The 18636-nt window shown below is 40.1% G+C and overlaps 1 protein-coding gene across 1 annotated transcript in view; it reads left to right on the forward strand.

Annotated features, from left to right (window-relative positions):
- The window catches only part of LOC124622509 (histone-lysine N-methyltransferase ash1), a 329323-nt gene that overhangs the window by 240600 nt on the left and 70087 nt on the right, over positions 1–18636 (forward strand). Inside the window, exons 7-8 of the mRNA XM_047148230.1 lie at positions 8462–8716; positions 13734–15698. Coding sequence (XP_047004186.1) covers positions 8462–8716; positions 13734–15698 — 2220 coding nt within the window. The remainder of the gene's footprint in view (positions 1–8461; positions 8717–13733; positions 15699–18636) is intronic.

Consider the following 18636-nt stretch of genomic DNA (forward strand, 5'->3'; position numbering starts at 1 on the left):
ACAATGGATATCAGGAATCCGGTAAAACATAAAATCTCCGACATCGCTGCGGCCGGAAAAAGACCCTGCAAGAACGGGACCAACGATGGCTGAAGAGAATCGTTCAACATAACAGAAGCAAATTGCAGCAGATTTCAAATGCTGTGCCATCAACAAGTGTCGGCGTGCGAACCAACGAAACATCATCGATATGGGCTTTCGGAGCGGGCCGCGGTTGCCAAGCGGTGCTAGGCGCTTCAGTCCCGAACCGCGCGACTGCTACGATCGCAGGTTCGAATCCTGCCTGGGGCATGGATGTGTGTGATGTCCTTAGGTTCTAAGTTCTAGGGGACTGATGACCTCAGATGTTAAGTCCTATAGTGCTCAGAGCCATTTTTTGGGCTGTCGGAGCTTAAGGCCCATTCATGTACCCTTGATGATTGCGCGACACAAAGCTTTACGCCTCGCCTGGACCCTTCAGCACCGGCATTGTACTGTTGATGACTGAAAACATGTTGCCTGGTCGGATGAGTCTCGTTTCAAATTGTATCGAGAGGATGGATGTGTACGGGTACGGAGACAACCTCATGAATCCATTGAACCTGCATGTCAGCATGAGACTGTTCAAGCTGGTGGAGGCTCTGTAATGGTGTTGGGCGTGTGAAGGTGGAGTGATATGGGACCCCTGATACGTCTAGGTACGACTCTGACAGGTGACACGTACGAAAACATCCTGTCTGACCACTTGCATCCGTTCATGTCCGTTGTGCATTCCTACCGACTTGGGCAATTCCAGCATAACAGTGCGACACCCTACATGTATAGAATTGCTACTCGGTGGCTCCAGAAACACTCTTCTGAGTTTAAGCACTTCTGCTGGTCACCAGACTCCCCACTGTGATTATTGACTATATCTGGAATGCCTTGCAACGTGCTGTTCAGAAGAGATCTCCACTTCCTCGTTCTGTTACGGCTTTATGGAAAGCCGTGAAGGATTCATGGTATCAGTTATCTCCAGCACTACTTTAGGTATTAGTCGACTCCATGCCACATCGTGTTGCAGCACTTCTGCATGCTCGCGGGCTCCCTGCACGATAGACAGGTACCAATTTCTTTGGCTCTTCAGTGTACTACTCTTTCACACTGAAAAGACTCTACAGTAGCGGATATCTGCAGTCACTCGCAGTAATATTTACTCCGTCAAGTGTGTCAGTGTTCTAATATGTTACGCAGGGTGAATATTATTGAAACCGGCAAACTGCAGCGACGGATGCCTGACTGGAAATGGTAGAAAAAAGGCCCTATGAAAATGTGTCTGCAAATGCACGGTGTGCGTGCAACGACAGAAAATCGTCCCGGAGCACAGTACAGAGCTGCATCGCGTTCACGTCACAACAGATGTTCAAAGTGGCCTCGTGGAATTGCGAGTGATAGCCAGGAGCTTGTACTATGGTTCGTCTAAATATTCTGTAGAACCCGGTCCTCCAAATCTCGTGTAGGCACAGTCCGCCGCCTCCCTGTACGTTCGTCTGTCTCCTAGGACCCGTGTCGCACAAACGCCCAGAAAGGGCTTTAAATGTTGCGTGGTGTGGTTGCTGTCTGTGAGTGTACTTGTTTTGGTATAGCCGTGCTGCCTCTCGACCGTTTCCGTCTGCTTGGCCGCACACAAACACCATCCTGGCTTGTTCCGATGTGAATCCGGACCATTCTGCTGTTTACAGTGCGCTGTGTCAATCACACAGCCTGCAACACACAAGGAACACACGGCACGTGGTCAGAGGAACTACCATTTGTCAGTGCCATCTGCCGTGGCGACGATGCATTTCCGGACACATGGTTATGGGTCATTTTTTCCTCCATTTCCAGTGAGTTGCGACCCTGCATCGGGACACAAAGCATAGGGCTACAGATGGACAGATGCTAAATGAGACGCGTTTGGCTGTCAAGAGAGCAATGCGTGATCCCTTCAGTGGCTGCCGTAGCAAGAGTAGCAGAAGTAATCCACAAAAACTACCGTCCAGTATTCTTGACAACGATTTGTTGTAGAATCTTAGTATATATTCTGAGCTCAAACACAGTGAGGTATCTTGAACAGAGTGTCTTCCTCAGTGCCAGCCAGCATGGATTTTGAACATGTTGATCATGTGAAACCAAACTCGCACTTTTGTCACATGACATACTGAAAGCTTTGTATCAACGCAGTCCGGTGGGTGTTGTATTTCTTGATTTCCGAAAATCATTGGACCCAGTACCACACCTACGCTTATTATCAAAGTACGGTCGTGAGTCACTGTTGGAATCGGCCAACTCATACAAAAACCTGGGTGTAACACTTTGTAAGGATACGAATGATCACATAGGCTCTGTTGTGGGTAAAGCAGGTAGTAGGCTTTGGTTCATTGGTAGAATACCAGATAAATACAGTCAATCCACAAAACATTGCTTATAAATCATTCGTGCGACCGGGTCTAGAATATTGCTAAAGTTTGTAGAACCCGTACCAAATAGGACTTACAGGGGACATCGAACGTATACAGAGAAGGGCAGCACGAATGGTCACAGGTTTGTGTGATCCGTGGTCTAGTGTCACAGAGATACTGAATGAACTGAACTGGAAAACTCTTGTAGATAGACATAAACTATCCTGAGAAAGTCTATTAATAAAGTTTCAAGAACCGAGTTTAAATTATTACGCTAGGAATATACTACAACCTCCTACGTATCGCCCACATAGGGATTGAGAGGATAAGGTTAGAACAATTACTGCACGCACAGAGGCATTCAAACCATCATTCTTCCCGCACTCCGTACGTGAATGGAACGGTAAGAAATCTTAACTAACTGGTACAATGGAACGTACCCTCTGCCCTGCACTTCATAATGGTTTGCGGGGTATAAATGTAGATGTAGACACTGCCACTTATAAATGCCTCATAAATCTTGATATTGCACTATCCGATCAACCGACCTAATAGAGATACTACAGATGAGCCCGCCTTTCGATCTCTCGTGAGGTACTGCTAATGTAGTTTACTCATCTCATACTTTCTCATAGTAGAGTATAAATGCTGAATGGTTCTCCCAGAAAAGAAGAGAATCAAAATATAATAAACGCAGTTTCTAATTTTTGAAGATGTTAGATACGAGGACGTAAATTTTCTTTCGGCTGCGGGACTGGAGTCGGCAGATCATTATTTATCCTCTCGCGTTTGTATCCCACAACAAGAAGCCCTAATTCTTCCAGGCTCTAAATGCCGACCTAGTTCGATTCTGACGGTACTTGTCTACCTACTGATAATTTGTGAAGAAATTCCCATTTCTGTGGACGTTCCTGACTCGATAGTGAAAACACTGGTGAGGAGGAACGGCTGCTGAGCATTAGCCGTCAAGTAGCGCGGCGCCTGGCAGTCACGGATGGCGCGACATCTGTGAAGTGACTAATACGTAGGTAAAGCCCGCCCCCGTCGGCCGTCTACCTACTGATAATTTGTGAAGAAATTCCCATTTCTGTGGACGTTCCTGACTCGATAGTGAAAACACTGGTGAGGAGGAACGGCTGCTGAGCATTAGCCGTCAAGTAGCGCGGCGCCTGGCAGTCACGGATGGCGCGACATCTGTGAAGTGACTAATACGTAGGTAAAGCCCGCCCCCGTCGGCCGTCGGCGTAGTTGGCCCGGCAGTGAGTCAGCGGGCAGTCGTCGGCTGCGTGGCGCCGCCGCTGATTAGCATCTCCCTCGCAGAGCCCCACGTGGGGCAGCCGCCGTCTACTCGCTGACGTTTATTACGAAAGGTGCCTCACGAATGTGCAGCTTAGCAGTGCCTTCTTCTCAACCTAAATCAACACCGTGGAAACAGTACTTTTCCCATCAAAGTGTTACCACCATTTATCTTGTAATCTACAAGGACTGTTAAGGGACTAAACCATTCATTATGCCGTACTAGGAGAGCTGAGGGAAGACATTGGTGCTGAGGCCTTGTTTTTCTGTCACAAGGCTACCTAAAAGCACACTGCACAATCAGCTGGATACAGAGAATGCACGGAGTACCAGTGCCTAGCAGTGGAAAAGGTAACTACCGGAAAATACGCTGGAGTAATATCCGGAGTGATGTAAAGTGAAATGACTACATAAAACTAATTGTGAAATTGAGACTCTTGGGAAAAATCACAAGGATAAGTAATTCACTCACGAAAAATGTCCTACAAAGCAATTGTTCGACCGTTTCTTTGTATTGCTACAGTCTTGGATACTTTATCAGGTTGGGTGAAAAGAAGAGGTAGAAAATATTCAGTGAAGAGCGGCATGGAGATGCTCTGCAAAACTCCAGTGGCAGACACTAGAAGAGATGTGTTGTGCATTAAATTCAGCCAGACTGTTGAAATTCCGAGAATGTTCATTCGAAAAAGTGCCAGGCAGCGTTTTACTTCTTCCCACATATGCATCGCAAAATGGACACAATTAGACAATCAGAATTAGAACTAATACAGAGGTTTAATGATACATTCTTCCCATCTGCTATTTGCAAATGGAAAAGGGAAGGGGAGAAGAGAGATGTACCAAAAACACTCCGTCGCAAACTAAGGTGGCTTGCAGGGTATAGACGTAAAAGTAGTTTTAACACGAGCATATAACAACTCATAGAAGGCCTACATTGAGTTCAGATTCTGGCAACACTATGGAAGATATGCACCCATCTGATGATAATGTGAAACCATAACTAGGCCCAGGCTGTGAGGGGCAAGTCTGACTTGATACTGCTTCATCTTCTGCCTACACATTATTGGGGGAAAATATTGGACAGTGCATTTGATAGTACACCAGCCTCTTTTCTATCAAAATTTACTTCTGTGAAAGCTCAGAGGGATGAAATGGTCATTAACACAGTGGACTCCCATTTCGAAAGAGAGGAACAGTAATCCCCGTGTAGTCATCCAGATTTAAGTTTTCCATAGTTTGCCTTAGTCCCTTGAAAGTGAATGCTAGGAGGTTTCTCTGAAAAGGCCGCAGCCTGCAGGGTGGCCGTAAGATCCTGCTGTCATACCAGAAAATCGTAACTTGGAAACCATTAGAGATACAGCGTTGTGGTTTATTTTAAACCATTTAGCAACTCTTGGATTCTTTTCTTTTCTTTTTCTTCAGTTGTGCGAAAATTCCAATATGCGCCCCACCCATCACTTACAGAACATCAAAGCAATATTTGAGTTCCATCCATGTACAGGTCAGCACTGCAGCATCAACAGCTCTGATCTCATTGACTGGTGTTGTGTACACACAATCCTTGATATAACCCCACAAAACGAAATCTAATGGTATGACATCAGGAGAGCACAGAGCCATGTGTTGGGATCATCACGAGCTATCCACCTCTCAGAATGTGTGTCATTCAGCATATCCCACATGTTCTAACACCAATGTGGAGGTGCACCATCATGCTGGACAGTGATGGACGACTAAACTCTTCGATCTGTCGTAGCAGGAACTGTTTCAGTATGTCCAGCTAAACATTTCCGTTGATGGTATTCTCTTTGAAGAAACATGGGCCTGTCATGCATTAGGCCACACCAAACATGAAGCTTGTGGCTATAACGGGTGTGTGTTGTGCTGCTTTTTGAAGCCCATATCCTAATGTGGCAATCCACATGTCCCGAAATGTTGAATGTTGCTTCATACGAAAAGTGGGACTTTCAAGTCATCATTGTCAGTATGTGTGGAGGCCACTATGGGGCATACGATCGAATACTGCAGAGGACGATTGTTAAGCTCCAATACTTGGACTGTTACAGCAGAAAGACGTAACTGCTTATGTATCTTTTTATGGACAGTTGATCTTGCTTCTTGCAGTTTTCACAATGCAAGACGAACTGACTTCTGGTCGCTGCCAATACGTTTGCTTGGGACACAAGGAGCCATTGCTTTCAGACAGCTCTTTGACACTGTCTGTCTCTTCAAATTTTTTTGAACCATCTCATCCTTGTTTCTGCGGTGGTGCCCTCCCATATGAACTCGATAATTCTGCAGTAGCATTGTTGCAGACTTGGACTCTGCACACCAGACGACACTTTGCAACCTTCTGGTTTGTCACCGTTTTGATGCACTTCAAGACAAATCTGCAACATAGAACAAAAAGAAAAACTGAGAGGTGCTAAACATTTTACAACAAACCACAGTTCTCTATCTCTAATAGTTACCAAGTTATGATTTTTTGAAATGATAGTGGGTCTTTATGGGCATCCATATTAGCTGGCCTGTTATTGTAAAATCCAAGTTTGTGCCCTATACCAAAGGTTACTTTTCAGAAATCGCTTCTGGTATTGAGACTGAACACAGCTCGTCTATGTGGCTCCCTCAAACACTGATTACTTAGTTAATGAGTTCAGCATATCTAAAAATATAGTGTGTGAGTAAAGACAATCTCTTGAAACTGATTGTGTGTATCACAAAATGAGTGTTTAATATAATTCAGTTTGCAGATTGTGTGTATGACAAAATGAGTGTTTAATATAATTCAGTTTGCAGTGCCATCAGTACACAACATTGAACATGTCACAAATAGTGTTATTAAAAGAATACAGCTGTAAACAAAACCCAAAAATCAGTGAAACTGTGGAATGAAACTCTGATTATCATTTTTAACTCAGACAGATAAGAATTCATTTATTGAAACATAGGTATGGTTGGTTCTCCACAAAATAGGAGAAGTAACATACTATTTATGACTCAACAATAGCAGGATAAAGGGCACCCAAAGGTTAGGTTTCAGTGAACTGTTGATTACAAACTTATTTTCAGTCAAGTATCAGAGTTCGTATATGTTCACTTAAAGAATATCTGCTTCGTTTTCAATGTACCCATATGCTACATTTTCAGTGTACCCACTTTAGTGTAATTGTGCCAAAATATAGTTGGCGTTCCTGAATAGGAGACAAGTAAAAGATACCAACTGCTGGAAAGGTTTGGGAAGTATTAATTCTTCTCATACAAAGAGATATGGAAATTTAATATAAATGATTGTATATTCATTGCAAAATAATGTATTTTTTGCATCGTTAAAGCTCACATTCCTCAGTAAGAAGAAATACTGTCTGTTTGTACCTATTTTATTAGAGTTCACAAGCATCATACAAGTTATTCTCTAATAAAGTTGCAGTTACTATGAGCTGTTTTTTTCTTGCACATTGTTGAAAGCCAATTAGAAAAAACTGATAAAATTGCTGAAGAGAAAGCTAATGTAGAATATCATCCATCACTGTAAACCCCATGATGTACTAGCCTTATGGGAAACAACAGTTTTCAATGAAGTGAAACAAATCCATGCTTCACTGATGTGTATCTCAACTAGCTGATATTTGTAAGACGTTATAGCGGTTCTGCCACGCCCCCCCCCCCTCTCTCTCTCTCTCTCTCTCTCTCTCTCTCTCTCTCTCTCTCTCCCCCCCCCCTCCCCCCCCCCCTCTCCCTCCTCACCCTCCAAGTGTCGACGCACTGCATTGCTACACTGTCTGAAAAATGGGGTACATTTAATATGGCCAATGTGCACTATTGTTTAACTTTCCATAAGCCTCATTTATAGTTAGCGGGTGAACATCCACATACTGCTACAATAAATTTACTGTTGTACATCTACGAGCAGTAAAAGCCTAACTGCACAGTTCACAGTCTGTAGCATGAATTAAACGATCACTGTCATTGCTTTAACACACTGCCTATTGGTGTAACACTTATTTCACTGTTAAGTTGATGCTTTGTTGACATTCCAACCAACACAGGTTCCTTGTCTGAAACTTGGTCGTGGACTGACTGACTCGTGACCAAAAATCTAGCCATCACAATAATAGGTGCTGAAACTACACATTGTTCTAAGTTTAATTTACAGAAATTACATTTAAAAATTAACTCATTAAATTAACTGACTACATCGAAAAATTGGTTCTTTTTAACAGTTTCTTCTACTACAAGGATTAAGCCGAATTATTTGTTTAAATCATGCAATTAACAAATGTAGTTATGTAAACAATACTCTCGACAAAACTGTTAATTACTTTGGAATTCATAAAGGATTGGTTTTGCTAACATGTTTTCGAATAGAGGCAAATAGACCCTTTAAGAATGCTATTGTTTCGTCTCCCAAATGTTTATAATTAGTACAGAATTTATATTTGTTTATATGTCAACAATAGAATTTAAGATACAAAACAATTACTGATTTCACCCTATAACAAAAGATGCTAACTAGGAATAGTTGAAATAGATTGGAAAATCAATAACATACATAAAACTAAGCACAAAATTAAAACTGAGGGCCAACCTTTCTCTTTTATGAAAGTGGAAAAAGAAATTTTAAGGAGGTAAATGGCAAAACAAGAGGGGAAGTAAAAATATTCCAGCTTCCTTTGTCACAATGTCAGTTGATACATGTAGCAATACAAAGTGCTACACTTCTCTTGCAACTTTACACATTTTATTTTTGTTTCTTGTTGTTGCAGGTTTCGGCCGTAGGTGGCCGCACAGCAGCACTATACAGTATGCGTGTACCTGCCTCACCGAGCCTGTACCCTTGTGCTGGAGGTGGCAGTGGACGTGGGAGGGGTGTCCATACACCCCGCAGCAACACTGACACTGATGATGATGAGTCAGATAGTGATGAGGATGGAGAGGTAGCAGAGATCTCACAACTAGCTCAGGAGCTGGGTCATATTGAGGTCCAGTCTGAGACCCTGCCTATAACAGAGCATCTAGAGGTATGAACAGCCGAATATGCTGGGCCCTGTAATAACCTAAAGGAATTTCTGATTCCTTTTGACTAATCATTTTCATACTACCTTTCACTTTTCTTCTATTAATATTGTTGTATGGTATATCTTATTCAAGAAGACCAAACAAAGGTGGTATGGTGCAATGACAGCCTAAGCCTTTCAGAGACCTGTTGTGATGAAACTAAACATGGTCTCCAGTCTGTTTAGAAATTGATATATGTGCTGTACATTTTGTAAAATATGAATAATATAGATGTCATGACTGATAAAGAAATCAAATATTTATAATGTATGTATTCTACATACTAGTAATTGTAATGCACATACTTAAAGATGTATGTGAGAAAATATGAATCAGCATTTAGCGCAGTTACCATCAGGCAGTGCAAAGGAATAATAATGAATAGAATAAGAAAATTATTTTTTATTTTATATATTTGGAAACAAACCTTTTACAATTAATGTCAGTTAGCTTCGTAATCATAGTATGAGATAGTATTTATTATTGATGTTATTATAGTACATGTTTTGGTGTCTTTATTTTACCGAAATTCTCAATAAAATCATTCAAATGTATTTTATGTGACACTTTACTTTCAGTTAGTAAAATGTACAGTTTAGCTAGCCATTCTTAATTCATTCTTTAGCATTTTGTGACTGAGACACAAATAGCCAAGAAGTATTGGATTATAAGTGATGTACAGGGTAATGATTCAGTGAAGTCCCATTTAATTATAAATTGAAGGATTTCTTGGGCTGTCTGTCTAGCAACAACATCTACAATTATATTCATTGCACATAGACTATTACTTGCACCACCTGTTCTTTATCAAACTCATCGTAAATTTCTACCAGATTGTCCAGTGCTACAGCCAGAGAATTATTGGAAGCTTCAAGCATAAATTTTGTTTCAACAGTTTGGAAAATTTTGATGATATCTTTAATGATCATTTATTGTTGTGAGAACTCTTGTAGAAATCATTCTATACATTCAAACACCGATCAACAAACTTTTTGTTGAATTGATAATCCAGTGTCATGAGCTAGTTTACCTGACGTTGTTTTATCTACCCTCCTTCTTCCTTGTTGATCATTGTTAATGTTCATATCATAGTATTTTTTAGTGCCAAAAGTACAGCATTGTCTATAATTATAGTTCTTTCCATCACAAAAATCTCATTCGTGGTTTTTAATTTGGTGAGTCCTTTATCCAAAGTCTTATGTGAAGACTATATATATATTCTTCAGCTAAATTGACTTCTCCACTGTCATGTGCCAAAAGCTGATGTTGGTCAAAAAGATAAAATGCAGTTATATGTGAAAGAGCAAGCTTACTACAGATCTAGTATCAAGATTTGCCTTGAATGACACTTGCATATCTTCGAAAGTGCTCACAGTTGCTTCCACATTTTCTTTTTATGACTTTAACAGAAATGTAATGCGTACTCCAGTGGATATCAAACAGTTGTTTCAAACGTTTTTATTTCTCTCTAAGTAATTCTCATCTGTATGTAGATGATGAGGTGATTGAAATAACCTCTTCATGAGTGCAAAGCAGATGATGCCAAAGGGAATATATGAGAATTCACAAACTCCACAAAGATTTAAGGAATGATTTGCACAGGGACTGAAAATGGTTTTTGGATTGACTTCTTGAATTTTTCATAATACTCCTCCATGTACATCAGAGATTGGCACAGTGTTATCATACCCTTGAGCCATGCATAACACAATATCAGCCCGTCTTTTTCTGGGTGCTGTTGAATATATTTTGACATATCCTTTGCAGTCTTTCCTGACATAAAAAACTAACAAGGATTTTGGAACTTCCACAATTTTGTCTTCTTTATGGACATATCAATATTTCATTCATTTGGTCAGTTCTTCTTTCATTGGGAGTGCTGTCAAAAATTATTCCATAATATTTATTTTTTATATCTGCAATAATTTTTTCCTAAATGTATTCACCTAAAATAAAATTAAATTCATTTTGTATCCCTTTTGACCAATAATAAGATACTCTCTTTGATTCACCAGCAGGCTCCTCCAGCTGTAATACTGAGATTTTGTCATCAATTGCACTAATTTTAAGAAAATTTCTGTTTCCCAAAGAAATGTCTTTACCGTCACCACAGGAATCAAGCTTTCGCTGAACTAAAAATAGTGCAATATCTAAACAGTGATGTAAAATGTTCCTCAATTCCGTGATCTCATCGAGGACAATCTTCTGATTATGTTTGTCAGAGCCTTTTCTTAAGTTTCAAGCCCATACAGAGTGTTCTGCATTTTTCAAAATTTGATAGATGTTCAGATGATGATTCATGTTTTTGTATGTTAGGATTCAATTTTCACCACTGACAGAAGTGAGGAATAATTTTTATATATATATATATATATATATATATATATATATATATATATATATATATATATATATATATATATATATACTGCTCTCAGAGACAAATAATCGGCAGCAAAAACAGTACAGTTTCTTTGTTCATGGCGAGTACAACATCCATTTCGTTAAATGTTTCGTCTTGTTCAAACGTGAGTAAATCCACGAAAAACTAAAATGTCAATGGGTTCATGTAGTGTGTTCACCTTGTCTTTTTATAGATACCTTGTTTTGATATACTTCATAAACCCTTTCAGTAATCACAGTTGTGATATCCTCTATAGCAGATACTGGCCAGTGTACTGTATCACTGGATGAAGAGGAGTCTAAGTTAGATGCATCAGAAGTATTTTCATTCTCACTAATTTTCTCATCATTACTGTCTTTATCATCTGTTTTTCAGTGTCACGCAAAAGTTTTCATTAAAATCACAAACAGTAGGTTTATCATCTGAGTCTCAACATAAAAATTGTGTGTACACTGGAGCCAGATTCAACACTTTGATTACCCTTTTCTTCGTCATCTTTATTTTCTCCATGAGTCGAAAGGTATTTGGATAAAGATACAGTGACTAATTTGGCCTTGTGAGACTTTGCTTTTCATAACTTTCTTTCATGGGAGCTAGATGGATGAAATCTTTTTTTAAAAAATTGAAAGATTATTTCGGTGCAGATCATGGCCTACGTATCCATAACAGTAATTTTTTCTGTTTATGTAGTCTTTGGGCTCGAGAGAGTAGATAAGTACTATCATGATTCATTTTCAAATGAATGTTGTGTATAGGGTTTATATTGCGGCTGACAATAAAGCCAATTTTTTCAGTGGATGAAAAGATTATTTTACTATTTGATAAACCATCATTTGTTTGTTATACATCATGATTCTGCAATTTACTGTGTACTGGGAAACAACGTCGTGTAAGAAACTATTGTTTGCAAAGGATTATAGAACTTTAAGTTTCCATGCATTTCTGATCCTGATAGTATCTATTAAAAAATTTCAACATGATAGTAATCTAAATAGAAATGCAAGTATTTACATTTTGAGCTCTTCTTAGGTATATGATAAAACACTTACCATTTAAACTAGCGTAAGACGCCACAATAAAAATCAAAGAAAATTTACTTTAACTATGTACTACTTCTAATCAAGATTTATGAAGAATGAAATGGAGTTAACAGGATAGTCAAGGTGTTCTGGAGAGCATGCACAAGTGGACAGTTTTGAGTTTTTCCCATTCTGATGGGTATCCTCGAGAGTTTCAGATGGAAGTTAAAGGGAAGTCCTACATCAGCTAATGTATTCATTTGGTCTCCAAAAAAATTTTAAGTTACGAGGACCACTTCAAAAGAAATGCACAATTTTTGTTTTAAAATCCCTCTCTTATTCTACATGTTTGAAAGTTTTACAGTGTGTAGATACATCCTTTAGGGACAATATTTTCATTTCTCCACGTAATTTCCATCCCTCTCAACTGCCTTACGCCATCTTGGAACCAGCGCCTGTATACCCACACAGTAAAATTCTGGACCAACCTGTTTTCATTGTCTGATGAATCTCCTTTGGGGTGACACCTTCTCCTGTCAAGAATTCAATGACTGCACGTTGCTTAAATAACATTGACCGACCGTCTGCACAGTGTTCCGTACTTCACACTGTAACAACACAACCGTTCAATGCTAAGGCTACCTGCCAAGTGGAGCTGTAGAGAAGAGCTTACAGAACAAGCCAGTACCTGCTGTGTACCAATGCTGCCAACTGTTGAAGAGCTACAAAGGTGGAGGCATTACTTTTCAGTCAACCCTCGTATTCTGCGTACATATGAGTCCTTGAACTCCAAATTGCCTCTTATTTACTGAGCATGTTTTGGCCTCATTTGGGATTTGATTAAAAATGGGGCTGTCCCTGGGCCCTCCCTAGGACCAAAGGCCACCAGGCAGAGGGGGGGGGGGGGGGGGGGGGGGGGAGGGTTGCATCCCCTTCGGTGCAGTGATTAAGATACTAGACTCTCATTCAGGATGATATCGGTTCAAATTCTCTTTCTGCCTTCTAGGCATAGATTTTCACAGTTGCCATAAATTGTTTAATACAAAAGCTGGGGTGATTCCTATGAACAGAAAACAGCCGTTTCCCTTCCCCATTCTTAGTTTATGCTCCATCTCTTAATGGCGTCATTATCAATTGTTTATTAAACCCAGAACTCCTCCACTTCTTTATTCAGGAAATATTATTTTTGTTTTGTTTGTAGGTGTCGTAAGTTTAAATCCGTTTCCTTTCTTATGTTTAAGCCTTATTCTCATTTCCAACAGAAATTTATAAAAGTTATTGTCAGTGTTGTCTATTAGCTTTTAAACATATTCACAAGAGCTCTCAAAAATAATTAATTGTGACAATTTTGCATTGGTAATCTGTCTGCAGGTTAGTGTACTACATGTATACGTGCTCCAGAAACACAGGTATCATCACGCTGATATAGTGTAAACTGCTTGAATACTTTATTTCCAGCTTTCTTGTTGAATTTGCTGATGACTTTCTTAAAACTATTATTTATACACTGTATTTGTTGTCACCAACAGTGAAAATAACACAGTTTCTTATTTCTAGGAAATCAACCAGGAGGACTTGGCAGCTATTCTTCCAGATGTTGTAACAATAGACAACCATGAAGATGAAGCAGGACCTCCTTTTGATGGTTTTGAAGATGTCAGTTCAGAAAGTGGGAAAGTGTCTGCAGCAGTTGCACAGCAACGAGCAACCACAGGAGCTGAATCCAGTAGTGATGTAGAACTACCAGAACAAGTTGTGAGTGATGCAATTAAGAGGATAAATATAGACAGTGAAGAGGCTACTCCAGCCATGACGAGGAGTGCTACAGCTGCAAAAAGTGGAGAGGCAACTGAAGAACCAGCTAACATCCCAGATGGAGCTGCACCATCTTCATCTGTTGGTGGATATTCTTCATCATTGCTTCAGCAGTTTGTTGAAAAGACAGAGATACTTTCATCACAGGCAGCTACTGTAACTTCAGTACAGGATACAAACAAGACAGCTACTCAGAGAGATGTTCCACACAGGCGAAAAAGGGGCCGACCCCCAAAAGTCATCAGACCACCTCAACCAGCTGCCGAGTCGACAAATCGGCCTGAATGCCCTACGGCACCCAGCAAACTGGTGCCAGAACTGGAAGCTTACATGCGTTTAGACTGTTCGGTGTCTAATGTTTCTCCAGACAGTGGAATCCAATCTGTGGCCGGCTCACCAGTTCACCAGTCTTGTTCACCTTCTTCCCATACGGCAGTTCATTCTCCTGCACCGAACACGCAGAAGACCTCTTCACCTCTGCCAAGTCCAGCACGGGATACTGCCACTCCACCTCCTGCATTGTTTTCTGGTAGGCGGAAGAAAGGACCTGTCAAACGTGGTCCTGGAAGGCCAGCTAAGAACACTAAGTGCATACGCCGTCCACGAACTGAGCGTAGGGGTCCGGGCAGACCAAAACTGAGGAAGAATGTCAAGGTCGCAAGGAAGAGGCCAGTGCAAAACCATGTATCATTTCACAGTGCTTCAGCTGTAGTAACTGCTAGTGGTACTGACAGTGGTGACGAAATTCCTCCTACTCCATCACCTGTTCCTGTGGCTCCCATAAAACGAGGACCTGGAAGACCTAAAAAGGCCCCTCCTGTGTTGGAGCCCAATCTTCCGCTACCTACTATGGACAGAAAAACTTCGAAGGAGGCTGAAAGTAGGAGCCCAGTGAAGAGAAAGGCTGCAAATCAAAGCAAGGCTAGTGAGGATTCACCTGTAGGAAAACTACAGAGGAATGACAGTAGTGGTGAAGTGAATGTGAAACAGAAAGGTTGTGCTACTTTTAGTGATGTAAATGTGAGAGTAAGCAGGAGATCTGAACTATCTCTTCAGACTGAGTCTACTGAAGTTAAGAGGTTTCCTGTTAAATCTTCTAGAGTGAGACTGAGAGAAAACAGCCAGAAGAAGGCTGAAACTGTTGTGCGTTCTAAAGTGACTGTTGAGGAAAGACGTAGGAAAGGTAGAAGGAGGCACGATATGTCTCAGAGTAAAATTCCAGAAACTGATAGACGACTGGGAGTACGTGGCCCCAGGCAAAGACATATTGCAAATTCAGGGACACTTTCAGCTTCTAACTCTCATTCAATTACAGTGCAGAAACTAGTGAAGCCTAGACAGTTACCAAGGGTACATTCTTTTCCTCCTGGAATATCACATCACAAACACAAAAAACGAAAGAAAAAGCTAGGACTGGTGAAACCGGAGAGACGTGTCGTGGATCCTGCATTTCTGTTAGAAGTGGAAAAATTGATACAAGATTTTAATCGCTTTTGTATTATTGCCAGGGGAGGTTCCGTCTCGGGGAATTTGAGGGCAGGCGAATTAGCTCTACCATCAATATTTAGGGTTAAGAGAATCATTAAGAAGCGGAAAGGTAGTGAAAAATCAAGAAGTAGTGATAAAGAGTCTGGTGCTGAGGGAGATGGAGGGAAGGAAAAGTGCCGTCAAAGAAGAATAAAGAAGAATGCTGTTGAAGTACCGAAGGTAAGACTAAGATTTATCGGTTCAGGTTGCACTCTTTTTGTGTCTTAAACTCGCCCAAATAAAAATGGTAACAACTTTCTCTGTTCATGCTGTGAGAAAACATTATTTTATAATTACCAATTAGTATCGATTGAATTGCATGGCATGGAATAGGCACACTGCTGGATTGACAATACAATGATTCTTTTAGTCACTTGGGTGTGTTTGTTTTGGAGGGGGGAGGGGACTAGGGGCTAGAACTGAAGGTGCTATGGTGTTTACTTACCACAGTTCCTATCCGCTTCCAAGACCATTGTCGTATGCAGTTGGTAAGATTATTGATAAATAATACATTTGTTCTAGTGACATACAAGCCATCAGTATATACACTTGGTGTTATAACCACTGTGATTAAAGATTATGAACTTTGGATTTCAGCCACTGTTGATCTTTCCATTGGATCTTCAGCCTACCCACTCTTTGGAAGCCACTTGGCTGCTATTGCTCTTGATAAATGTGGGTCACTCATCCTTTATGCATGAAATTTTCACCTCCGGTGATTTTGTGTGATTCTTTAACTTAGGCTGTAGATGGTGAGAGTTAGGCTATATCTCCCCATGTTGCTTCAATAATCAATTGAAGAAACCTCGTTTCTGGGGTTGGGTTCTACTTCTGTTTCTTGCCAGTAAGGACTCATGTTGCAGCATCATAGTTGCTTCCTGTTACCGCCTTTGTCTTGTAAAATTCCGGTATTGTGTCCTTCATCACTTAGTATTTTAGGGTTATAATTGTTTTACAGCATATTCAGTTTTATGTTTAATATCAGTTTACTCAAAATGTGAGTGTATACAGCCAAGGAAGATACATGTGCCAACCTGTTTAATAGATAGTTATTAACAGCTGACTTGGAGGTAGCTGTAGTGGTATGTACCTAAGAAGGCAGGCAGGCAGTGGCAAGAAGAAGTGCACCACATGACAGTTCAGCCAGTAGTCTACCACATTTGTCTATAGCATGCACTTCAGGATGCGCATAGGCCATGTAGCATTGAACTTTCATGTTAGTTTATGTATAGTGAAGGTACTTAGTCACAGTAGTGTTCATTATGGGTGGCATAAAGTGAACATGACAAGTAGTACTCTAAGGAGTGACCGCAACAGTTTTCCAAGCATATAAACTGTTCTAGGATGAGCCTGAAGCAGAAACACTGGTCCAATCTGGCACTTACTACAGTAGTGCCAGTTACCAGGATAGGAAACAGCTGTAGCATGTGTCAGGAGACTGACAATGCCCCAAAGTGTTTTACATACTTCTCTGCACACAACCACCTTCTTGTTTGCACATCACTATAGCAGTAAGACACGTTTGAATGTTATAATAAGACTACGGTATGTTGATGATTTTCACTTATGGACCGTCTGACAGCAACTGAATAAAACACAATTTTAGTGCCATACGCGTTTCGCCTTTATTTTCTGCAAGGCATCATCAGTGGCAGGTTGCGTAGACAGTTTCTTACATATTACGCTCCTGTTGCATTTTTGGTCTTGTTCTTCTTCCTATGAGCGCCAATTTGCTGCTTTTTCCTGCATTCCACAGCACTATGCTTGTGTTTTATTCAGTTGCTGTCAGACGGTCCATAAGTGAAAATCATCAACATACCGTAGTATTACGCGCAACTGAGGAGGACAGGACCAAAAAATTGAAGATGTTATAATAAGAGTTTTCTTCAAGTTTTCTTCAGTAGTTGTGATTACACAGAGCTGACTTCTCAGTATTCTGTCAAAAGCTTTAACACAATCAACAAACATAATATAGGAGTTGCAGTTTCATTCTGTCTTTTTGTCGATGATGTGTTTCATAACAAAAACTTAATAAACACAAGAATTACCATTACAGGACATAATCTGTTCTTCAGGCAAAATAATATCTGTTATTCGTTAGGGTTGGCAGTGAGGATCTTTATGTGAAGCTTATGTCCAGAGTTTATGCGGCTAATTACTCCTTCCTTGTATATGGGAACTACTTCAGCTTCTTTCTTCACTTACTTGCTAGTTTAGAATATGCATAATTAAGATAGCAGAACATCATATCTCAAAAAACACATATTTTACAGGAAACTAAAATAACATTATAATATGTAAAAGTTTTAAGTGATGCAAGTCATGCTAGTTTAAAGAGACACTGAGTCATAAACTAAAGTAACAATATCTGTTGCACACATTATTTGGCAATTTTTATGGTGTTAGTGACCTTATTTAGTGATATACAAGGTGTTGCAACCAAATCATTGTTAAAACACAAGAAGTTAAAGAGTTTTTGCACTCATATAATTTTTAATGTTACTAACAGAACTGAGCATACAGACACATAACATGAATTAAATATGAATTTAAAGTCTTCTCACACAAAAATAAAAGTTAGTTTTGTGTAAATGAGTTTTGTGTAAATGAGGCATCCATAAAAAAGATTATAATCTTTTGGAATAACTGATTTTAGAGATGTTAAATCATGATACTTTAGTGCAGAAATTGTAGATGGTTCTATGTACAGATGTTCTTATATTACTGGTCACTGTAATAGGTCATCTCAGAAGTAATTCCTAACATCTTCAAAATCCAGTTTATATTTGGTACCCATGGATGGTTTATACCTCAGTGCCAATACACCTGTAACACCAGGCTCGCCTACTTTGTTCTCTGGACAAACTGATTTACAGCACTGAACTTGAGAGTAGTCTACATTGGGCATGTTTTTCATACCTCACTTACTTTAGAACATCCACATAATCAACTGGGGAGTAGAGCACCTCATTTTCTTTCTGCATGTGGAATGCACACCAGCTTCTGTTTAATACAATGACAATTGGTCTGGGGTGCAAGGACTGACTGCACTACTTGCACGTCCATGGTATGAGGAGCACACACATTTTTTCTGAAAGCAGGTTGTTTTTATTTATGA

Source organism: Schistocerca americana, chromosome 7, assembly GCF_021461395.2.
Source record: "Schistocerca americana isolate TAMUIC-IGC-003095 chromosome 7, iqSchAmer2.1, whole genome shotgun sequence".
NCBI classification, from domain to species: domain Eukaryota; kingdom Metazoa; phylum Arthropoda; class Insecta; order Orthoptera; family Acrididae; genus Schistocerca; species Schistocerca americana.